The sequence below is a fragment of the Tetrao urogallus genome (assembly GCF_951394365.1).
Source record: "Tetrao urogallus genome assembly, chromosome: Z".
In the NCBI taxonomy this organism is placed as follows: domain Eukaryota; kingdom Metazoa; phylum Chordata; class Aves; order Galliformes; family Phasianidae; genus Tetrao; species Tetrao urogallus.
The window spans coordinates 50,406,426-50,417,466 of record NC_136816.1 but is presented as its reverse complement, the minus strand read 5'-3'; the positions used below and the strand labels follow the sequence as shown (position 1 = coordinate 50,417,466).

Genomic DNA, 11,041 nt, shown 5'->3' with positions numbered 1-11,041 from the left:
AGCGATGAAATAAGGCAGCTCAAGAAGGAGCTTCCCACTCTAAAACCTTCATTTTCTCTTACATATTAAAAAAAAGTGAAGTAAGCATTGAGAACATGTTTAATGTTTCAACAGACATTCTCTTCACTATTACCTATTATTGTCTTATGTCTTTAAAATACTACTAGTAAATCCCAGTAGCCAGGAATATATATTGGTCAAAGATGAACAATCTTCTACTAAGTTACACCACTAACTACCTTTTGCTGTCAGACATGACATAAACTCCTTTTGAAGGAAATTCATATTGAATAAATTTGTTTTGCACTTTGTGTTCCTTCAGATGCAAGATTTTTCTTCAAATTTAAAATTCAAAAATGTCCATTTCTTCTATTGCACTAAAAAAAAAAAAAGACTACATGTACTCTTTTGTTTGCTACTTTCTTTGTTTTGTATGAATTTCTGGAAGTTTGATGTGGAGTCAAAGCAGTAAGAAAAAACACAACACAATCAAGTATTATCAAACACACTCTTGGTTTTTATTCCTTGGTCTTCCAAGTACCTGAGATGTGAGATTAATCTTAAATAAGAATGATTACATGTTCAAATTACACAAATCTGAATTATTTTCTGGTGAATAAAAAGTAAGAATTGTTGACCAGCTCTTTCAATTGAACAATGATTTAGTACAGGATGCACAAAGCATGCTTTAGAAGTTATATAGCTTTGGAATGAAATTTTAAGATCCTGTTGTTTGAAAAATATTACATGGAAAATCTTGAACAAGTTCTTCTTCCTATCTCAGCCTTTCCAAAATTGCACCCAGGAAGCAAGAACTTCAGCAGACAGTCCACATAGTTTTTTTGACTACTTGTTGTGTCAGATGACATTCAGGTACTTATGTCCCGGTCCAGAGTCTTTGTAAGGCCATTATTTTCGTTCTCTTCCAGGTAAGTAGCTCTTTTTTCAGTCAAAGTAGCAAATAGTGCATCCATCATTCCTAAAACTTCTAACAGTTCCTCTTGATAGTCAATTTCTCTTCCTATGGCTTCCTGAAGCCTCAAGAACTGTTTATCAACAAGCGCTGACTGTCCAACCACAGGCTGATAAATGTCTGTAAAGAAAAGAGTATTTAGGACCCCTATATCTAGTAAAAACATAAAAACTACTGGCTACTTAAACAGACATTTAAGGAATTTGGCACCAGCCCAATACTATGTGCAAATAAGACAACTTTGATGATGTTGTGAAAACAGCATAAATTATTGATGCACACTCACACAAAGTACAAACTAACAGAAAAAGAAGTTTTTACTGTCTCAAATGCTATTTTTATTTCACCTGTAGTCACTTGTACTACGCAAGTGTGGAAACATGAAGAATCAAAAAAATTGGGAGATTATGAGAAGCTTCCTATATAATGCAAATTAGGTACTGATTGTGGTCAAAGTTATCCAGCAAAATTTCTGTTTGGGTCACTTTCTTGCCACTGAGTTTATACTTATACACAAGCTTATAAAAGTTTAGTTTCTTAAAAGCATAACACTTTTCATCTTATATTCAAGCTGGCTGTTGAGCTCTCTTTTTGTGCTGTACTTTTGTACTTACCAGTGATCATCTCTGCAACAGTTATCAGTACTGGAGTAAACCTAGGTTCAACTACACGCCTGTAAAATTAGAACACATCCGTATTTTTGTTTTTGTAAAAAGCAAGTTACAAGCAGTTTTATCATGCTGGCATGCAGACACATTTTTTCCCCTTGATGAGAACTCACAGAGCTGCCCTCAGGAATACGAGTCAAAAGAGTTACGTATGGCATGTAAGCTTCAGTTTTCACAAGGGCACTGTGGCTTCGAGGAATGGCAAAAGCCTCAGGTAGATGAAGACGTGAGTTGCATTGAGGAAATGGAAAATAAAGGACTATGGACAAAATGTCTGCCAAAGGAGCAAGGTAATCTCTCTTTATGGCTCTCTTAGCATCAGCAAAATCATTTTATGCTAATACAAACTATTTCAGTGCTGCAGCTGAAACCCCAGACCTTCACTTTAGAAAGCAGAACGTAATTGAGATTGCAAGTAGAGTTCCAATCATGATGTCCCCTATGGCGTCTGTGGCAAAGGCCATTAAGAAATACAAGTCTCAAGATGTCAGAGAGAACTTAAGGCAAAATAGTACCTTGTCACAAAGGTAAGGAGGAGACTAATTTGCTTCTCATCTCGGCCTGCAAGCGCACTCCTTAATGTTCCTCTGCGATTTAGTTCCTGCATAACTGCAACCGTAACTTCAGGAGTATAATGCCTAATGTGTGGCTGGACATACATAAGAAGAGTTTAGTACCAAAGCAGCTTCTGTGTACAGTAAACAGGGGTTGGTATCAATTTGCAAAAAAGCAAAATGAAAAAAAACATACAAGTAACCCAGACAGATTTGATTCCATGCTAGTCATACATTGAAGTTAGCTTGAGATACAGAAAAATCTACTTTAGATGACAACATACAGATTTGCTGAGACAAAAAAATTAAAAAGCCTTACTTCCAGTACAGCATCCAGGGCCTTGGATGACTGAAAGCTCTTAAGCAGCTTGTCATATTTTTTCAAAATACATCTTACAGGCTTACTGACATAGAAATCCTCCTGGAATTGAAAGACAAGTTCTGAATAATACACATGCACCTACACAGTTAGATAGCATAACACAAACATATTCCTACAGACAAGCTTCAATGTCTTTGTATCTCCCCGCCCTTCAACTTAACATACAAAACGAGAAATTTTGATTGCTTCAGTAAACATTTGCTCACTACATCCTACCTGTTTTGGCATATAATTTCTTCCTTTCACATGAGTTCTATATGCTGGCTGTCTCTTCTTCTGAGACTTTTCTTTGCTTTCTTCAGGTTTTCTGTGTTTCACATTCAGCACCCCATTGGTCATGCCTACAATTATAGTTTCATCTTCAGGCTAAAACGTAAAAATCACAGAGTTAAGAACCTCATGTTCTATCTGATGATACATGTCTTATTGTTGTGGCAATGAGGTCACGGACTCTGCTGCATTTGCATAGCGAAATCCTTTATTATCTGCATCTATGGACTTTTATACCTATACTAGCTTGACCTGGTAATTTTCCACTATTCTTTGCACCCCAAAGCTGCATATGCAGAGCAAGCAGTTCACAATCATGTTGGACATAAACAGTTACAATTCCCTGACAACTGTTGCTAAAGTGTAGGTTCTTTCTCCCCTGTATTCTGGACATGTCCTTAGTTCTCAGTCTTGTCTTCTCATGTTGTTTATTTTCCTCAGCAGCCTCTGCCCTGAATAGTCTTGTATTCCCACATACTATCGTGTAGATTTCTCAGTTTTTATGCTTAACAATAAAGCTCTAGTCACAATATTATAAGATTATCTAGTTGGAAAGTACCTCTATGAGATCCTACAGTCAAACTCTCTATTCGTAACAGGACCTGCCTCAAAGCTATAATCCTAAGCAATGTTAGACATTATTAAGCCTCTAATAAACACCTACAGAGATAGCAACTGACTAGTTAAGCAAGGCTGAAATTTGTTCTAATATCCTTCTTACTTAGGCCTCAAGCAATGCATCATTTCTAACAGTTTATCTCAAATGGCATGCAGCTGGCCTTGGCTACTACAGACTATACGAACATGTGAACAGTGTCTGTGAGAAAGCTCCTGTAAGGCAGCAGAATTCCCAGAAACAAGTGAAAATTGTTCAAAATATCAGTCATTGGTGCATGTTCTACCTACACACCAAAGGTTTCATTTATTGATGACAAGGGTTATAACTTTAAATGATGCGTTAGAGAAAAACTCTAATTTTACATATAAAAAGGTGGGTTCTGACCTTTTAGTACAAAAACATTAAGCATGTTCAGCTGAATGCTGGACAGCTGTGATAACAAAAAGTAAATAAGAAATTGGGAAGTACTAATAAGAAATAAAAAAATAAGAAGGCTGATATGGCACTGAATAAATTCATGGCATGTCCAAATCTTAAATCCTATGCATATCATATTCTCAGATAGCAGCAGCAGATTTAGAATAGAAGAATCAAAAAACCCTAAGGAAAATAAGAAGTTGGGTCTGACTTAAGGTAGAACTCTACTCCTTAGTAAGGAATTTAGAGAAGGTTAAAACTTTGTACAAGGAGAGGCTGAATAGGCTTATGTAAGAGAAATTATTTGAGTGAGTTACACAGAAACTGCATTCTAACCAGCAAATTTTTCATCTAAAAATGTCCATGGAATTTGGGAGAACATTGGGAGATTTATCATACACAGTTTTCTTGCTTTCAGTTTTACATAAGCATCTGCTAATGGCTATAGCTGAAAGCAGAATCTGGGACAGACCAACTTTTGGTTTGACCTAGCAGAATCAGTTCTGTGTTTTCATTCAATCTTGTGATGTCCAGGTGTCAACCAGATACAAAAAATTATGTCTCAAAATATACATACACAGCCACACAAATGCCAAACCACAAGTACTGCACATGTTTTGCAGCTGCAGCACCAGTCCAAAGCACATGCATTTTGTGGTTGTGTGAAACATACACCCCGTGACAGTCTTCATTCAAAACCCAATTAACTCCAGTTCTCTGAGGTGAAGGTGGGAAATACATGAAGGAAGATCTCTTGACCTCCACAGCCTGTTTACCCTCAGTTTCAAGGACAATAAAGTAGCAAAGACAGTAAACAATCTTCACTGTCTCTTTTACATAGCTTCCAGAGGCTACATCATGATAAGGCTGATCTAGAAAGCGGTGCCCACCTTCACAATTTTTTGGTTATCCATCAACACTCAAATGCTGCAGAGAAATAAATATCTTTGTTTTCCTTTTCCAAAAGGAAAATACATGTGCCTCAGCAAATGCATTTGTTTATGCTCATACCCCAGGCCTTTTCCTTTTCCTCAGATGAACCAGGGAGGTGGTGGAGTCTCCTTCTCTGGAGGTGTTCAAGACCTGCCTGGACGCCTACCTGTGCGACCTGCTGTAGGGAACCTGCTTTGGCAGGGGGTTGGACTCAATCATCTCTGGAGGTCCCTTCCAACCCCTACAATTCTGTGATTCTGTGAACTTGTATGACAGATTCATCCTATTCTAAATATTTCAAACAACATTTTAACTACTTTTTCAATTTATCATCCCTGTAGGAGAAGAAACACATGGGTCCTGAAAAGCAAACAATGAGTAACACTCTCCTGAAAAATCAGAAGGACTTCCTTACAGACTTCCTCTATGCTACATACAGTCCCTGGTAAACGCAAAATTTTGTACAGATCTAATCAAGTAACACCTGGGATATTAACCTGTTATATTTAATGCCCTTTCATGCAAACTTACTCAGAAGAAATACATTCACTGATCCTAGTTCTCAAGTACAGTGTTATTGTGAAACATCTAAGAGCAATGAAAGCAAAATGAAACCACTTCAGTGATTAGCTGTTATCAATAATTAAACAATTTCTGAAGCACTTACCGACAGTGCAAGACTAAGGATGGATGTTGCATAGTTAAAGCTGTGGACTACTTTGTAGGAAGTTGTACTGTAGATCTTCACATGCCTACATAAAGCAGTGATGATTAAAAAATTTGTTATTAAGGCTTTACTGATGAAAATTCTGTTTTTACATTCTCACCTTTTAGGTAATCATTTCCGAAGACTGAATACATAAACAAAGTTTTTTTCCCATTACCTGGAAGCATCTTAGCTTTTACCTCTTCTGCAATGACAGAAAGTCTCCAAAAAAAAAAAAAAAAAAAAAAAAAAAATCCAGAAAAGATCAGAAAGTTTTATCTTTACACCAAAAGATGAAAACAACGCAAGGACAGAAAAACAAACTGAAGGCAGATGTAGCTGCAATCCGATTTCAGTAATGTTTATTACAAAACATTAGGACAGTATTTCCTCCAAACTGTTCTTAAGCTTTAAATGGAGGATTTATTGACAATTTCTGGAAGTAAGTTCATGCATATTCTTGCATCCTGCTGCCCTTTAGTGATTTGATTGACGGTGAGCAGAAATCCACAAGTTGGGAAAAGAAAAAACAATGATCCTGAAAAACGTATGAGCTCTGCTGTTAGGAGCACTGTATGACAAATATCTACATGGCTGGTGTGATCCTTCACACCTCATGCTTTACGACTGATGGCTTGAGGAAACCCACTGCACTCCCTGTTGTACTTCCTGGAGAAGCAAGCTAACAGACCACTGTCATTTCAGATCACTTCATATTTTTGATGCGTCAGGGACAACTGGTTGAGTATCTGAACTCAGCAATAGAATTTAAAAAACAAAAACAAAAAAAAACAGCCTTACAAAGAAGAACATAATGCACCTCTGCACCACCTTGAGTACACTCCTGTTGACAATCTCATTTCAAGGGAGACACAATATATGTTTTTAAACAAATTACACCCCTAACAGCTAAAAGGGTTTAAGCTTAAACATGTACGCAGCTTCAGGCTGATGTAGAATTCCTTCCAAAGGGGAAAAAAAAAAGTCTAAAAAATTTAAATCACAAAAAAGTCACAAAACATACTAACCTGTCCAGGGATCCTGACAGTAACCTTTGTCCAGAGCTGTTCAGACACAAGCAAGTTACGGTCTTATGATGATTTTTAAGTGAAACTAGTAATTGTCCACCCTTCAGTACATCCCAGACTTTGACATATCGACCTCCTATGAGAAAGAAGCACACAGAAGAGCTGGGCAGACACACAGAAATTTATGCTTGTCTGAAGTTTTCACACAGTGATACAGTGCCACCTTTGCAGCACAGAGGTTTCTGCACCTACTCACCGTCTCAGTCCGCTCCTGACTACCTTCTGGACAAGACATGTTACTGTCTGCCTTTTTTTTTTTTTCAAGGTCATTCTGTAGACACAACTGAATGATTCAACATACTCTCTACGAAAAGGATTTATATGCCACTGGATCATAAAACCCCTCATGCAACAGCAAGAAGAGAATAAAAGTACCTGCAGACACTAGAAGACCTCCAGAAGGGAAGAGAAGCACACTCTCCACAGGATGGCCATGTTCTATCGTCATGACACTGCTCTTTGTTCGTGCATCAAATACCTTCACAGTGTGATCATAGGAACCTGAAACACCATAGCTGGTTTCAGTTACATAATTTCAATTACTTCAGGAACTAAAACAGCCACATGCTACAATTTAAAGGAGTTCCTGCCAAATGGAAACAGCTTTAAACCATGTATGTAAAAATTCTAGTGGTTCACTCAAGTTAATATACCAGAAAAACTGCTGAAACCTAGCACCTTGTGACCTCTAAAGTCAGAAAAATCTACATTTTTTCGTACTACTTTAATTTACAGTTTCAGTACAAATTAATAAAAAGTTGCTGGTATGAAAACCAAAAGCATCTGATTTTAAATACTTCTCATACAACTTTGTCATTTCTGAGTCTGCAAGTTTTAAGGTGTACAAACCACAGTGGAACTAGTGTTATTCTGAAACATCACAAAACACCAGATTCAGTGAAAGCACACATTCACAGCTTTTCTTAAACTTTCAAAAGCAAGTCAGAACGGTCCCATTAACCTTAGCAGGGTACAGCAAGATGTTTAACAGTTACAGTTCCCCTACAAACATCAATATTTGGCTTGAAAAGCAAGCAAAAGAAAAATAACACATTAGGCCCCGAGCTGGAAAACACATTCTTCATGTTTAAAATAAAATAAACATGATGCTACTGTTATGTATTAAAAGCTTCCTGCGTTTAAATTCTGTTCTAGCCAGAAGAAACATATATGAAAAAAGAAAACCAAACCTGTTATAAAGACATCTCCATTCAGTTTACTTGCACAGCCACATCTCACATAGTCACTATGCTCACTGTAGGACACTATTTCTGCAGCACTTGGAATATCCCACAGCCTCGAGGAATAATCATCGCCACCAGAAAATATTCGGTACTTATCAGACAGGAAGCCCACCACGTGAACAGCTCTAGAAACCAAAGTCCAGAACATCCAAAGTTAAAATATTCTGTCATTTCCATAACACTGCATCAAAAGCTTGTTAAAGAAAGGCATTCTCTCTAGCCTGAAAGCACAAAACATTTGCTACTGGAAGCTACAGACCCTCACTTCAGAAGTTAAGAACTGTTTAGGTTTTATAGTTTCAGCCAGGAAAGGATCTTTCATCTTGGATCACACCAGATGCACATGAAAAGTTTTAGAGGACTACCGTCTGCTTGCTCAAGAGATGTAAATCCTATATTTCTTATTCTTTATTATTATTCTTATTATTATTTATTATTTATTTATTATTAATAATAATTATTTTATATATAATTATTTTAATATATTAATATTAATATTATTTTAATATATATTAATATATTAATATAATATATAATTATATTAATATATAATTATATATTATATAATTATATTATATAATTATAATAATAAATATTATTAATAATATAAATAATAATTATTTATTTATTATTATATTATTATTATTCTTAGTTACTTAGAGGTCTGTGAGCTAGCTTAATTCTTTAGACCACATTTACAATATTGAGCTTTAAGTAAGACAAGGTTGGACACTTCGTGGCCCTTAAAATCACTACCGGAATTACTAATACAACAACAGAGAATGATTCCAACAAATAAAACAGGTTAACCTAACTATAATAAAATTTGTGATACCTAAGAGTCACAACATAAAGTAATATCTTATCTAAAAGCAGAGAGCTCAAATGGAAATACAGTCTCAAGTTCTCTGTGGGTGCTCTCCTGAGGGAGGATGATTGTTACTTTCCATAAAGATAAGTCACTCACAGGTCTTGAAAGGGCAGCAATTTGTCAAATCAAAGTATTACCACTCTTTTCTATCTGGAACATTGGAACTCCTCTTCCAAATTTTTCCCCACCCAGATGTGTTGGTTTTTGTTTTTGTTTTTGTTTTTGCTGTTTTGATTTTAAGTGAAAAAGGTGCACTTTTTATAACTGTTCCTCCTAGCAACAAATAAAATTTGTCTGTCAGCACATGCAGGCATGAGACTACATCTATGCAACACATTAACAGACATCTCCCTGAATTAGAGTACATACTTATTCTTCCATGTACTCAAGTCATACTTAGAATGAAAAACAATGTTGTCACTGCAATTCATAACTCGATTTTAAAATCTATTTTTCGGTAATACGTGCAACAGTTGCAAGCATCTGATTAATAGTGCTCAGATTTTTAGCAACGTGCAAAGCAGACGTATGTAAACACACAAAATAAATTTATACATGCAAAGAGCAAGACTTACTTTGTATGACCATCAAATTGCCTCAGGGGTGCCCTTCCACTAATATCAAAGAGGCGAATGCTGCCTTCCTCGCTGCCAGCAACAAGCAATTTTCCATCATCCCTGTACGTGGCACAATAGGCGGCATCTTTGAAGCGAGAAAATGTCCTAATTGGTTCCTGAGAATAGCGTCCATAAATGTGGACCTAGCAAAACAAGAAGACATTATCTTCACACAAGGGGCATCAGTTGAAAAGCAGCAACACAGCAACCTTACAGACAGCCACTCACCCTCGAGGACGCTGTGACAGCGTAGTTATACGGAGGAACTGGAGAGAAGTCTATTTTATTTATTGCACCAAACTCCTTAATCTGAACAGGTGTCTAAAAGAGTCAAAATAAAGACAATTAAATTCACATCGGCACACCATCAAAAATGACAACAGTGTAAAGAAATCTCTTCTTGCCGCTGAGCTTAAAATGCAATTGGGAACAAAATTATCTCTGAAGCACCATCCTGTTTTTCCCTAGGCTGTTTCTGCTTTCGTGCTCTTCACACATTATAACCGACCCATTAATTACACACTTTGTCTGAAAGGGAAAAAAAAAAAAAAGAAAAAAAAAAAAGTTCTATTCACTCCCAGTACTCCGCTTACTCCAACAGAAGCAGTAAGAAATACTTTAGGACAGCCAGGACTCCCGCAGCCCAGCCCGTGATACAGACTACCCCAGCCGCGCAAGGAGGCGCCGAGTTCCCTTACGCCACGAGCGCGGCCCGGCCAGCACGCGGGGCACAGAGCCAGCTGCAGCCCCGCGCTGACGGAACGCCACCGGCGCTGCCCCGGCTCCGGGGCCCTTCCCACCTTGTACCCGCTCCAGTACAGCGTGTCTTGCGTGATCTTCTCCCCGAGCTTCGGCACCGCCGGGATCGCGACGGGTTTGTAGGATGCCATGACTGAGCCGGAGGAGGAGCCGGGAGGTCTCCGAGCGTAACGCCGAGGTGCTGCGAAGGAGCGATGCGCGCCGGGAGATGTGGGACGCGCCGCCTCAGAGCGCAAGGAGCAGGTCGCGCCGCGCCGCGCCGCCTCAGAGCGCAAGGAGCAGGCCGCGCCGCGCCGCCACGCCTAGCCTCGCAGCGCCTCGCGGACAGGCAGCACTTCGGCGGGAGACTGCGTCATCGGCGTGCGCCGCCACCTGGCCAATCGCAACGCTGTAAGGCGGAAGTGACGTCTTACCCCCACCCAATGAGGCGGAAGTGATGCCTCACCGCCCTGGGGGTGGTAAGACGCCGCTTTCTCCTCTTCGCGGGAGGCTGCGCGGGGAGCACGGCCTGGGCCTCGCTGGGGTCCTGTTGCAGCTTTCCTCGAGGCCTTCCTCCGGCTGCTTCCCTGCCGAAAAGAGCCCGTCGTCTGCTGGGGCGTGCGCTGGGGCGCCCTTGTTTCTGTACGGTTCGCTTCGGTGGTGTATCGTGAAGGAGCAGAGTCGTTTGTGTTCTCCTTCAGGTCTAACGCTGAGAAGACAAAACCTGGTTCACCGCTCGGCGCCTTTCTTTGCTTAGGGTGAGAAGGGCGGATGCGTTTTGTTCTTTGCCCTTTTTGTCTTGTTTTTGTTGTAGACAGACTGACATCTAAATTCAGCTGGAACATCCACTTGGTCAAAAGCTTTTGGGTGTGGTAGCGTTGGGATTTCTAAAGGGTTTAACTACCTAAAGCAAAGATAAACCTAAGCGATGCGTGCACAATGTATCACTTCAGTGTGGTGA

General features: G+C 39.1%; 1 protein-coding gene across 1 annotated transcript; it reads right to left on the bottom strand.

Annotated features, from left to right (window-relative positions):
- Window positions 1-869: 869 nt before the first annotated feature.
- On the bottom strand, window positions 870-10,232 carry UTP15 (UTP15 small subunit processome component; the record flags this gene model as incomplete). Its single annotated transcript, XM_079548278.1, has 12 exons — window positions 870-1,093; window positions 1,588-1,646; window positions 2,157-2,290; window positions 2,515-2,616; window positions 2,794-2,943; window positions 5,484-5,568; window positions 6,551-6,686; window positions 6,986-7,111; window positions 7,801-7,979; window positions 9,301-9,485; window positions 9,571-9,663; window positions 10,143-10,232. 12 exons carry the CDS (start codon window positions 10,230-10,232, stop codon window positions 870-872), a joined length of 1,563 nt encoding a protein of 520 aa, XP_079404404.1.
- Window positions 10,233-11,041: the final 809 nt, after the last annotated feature.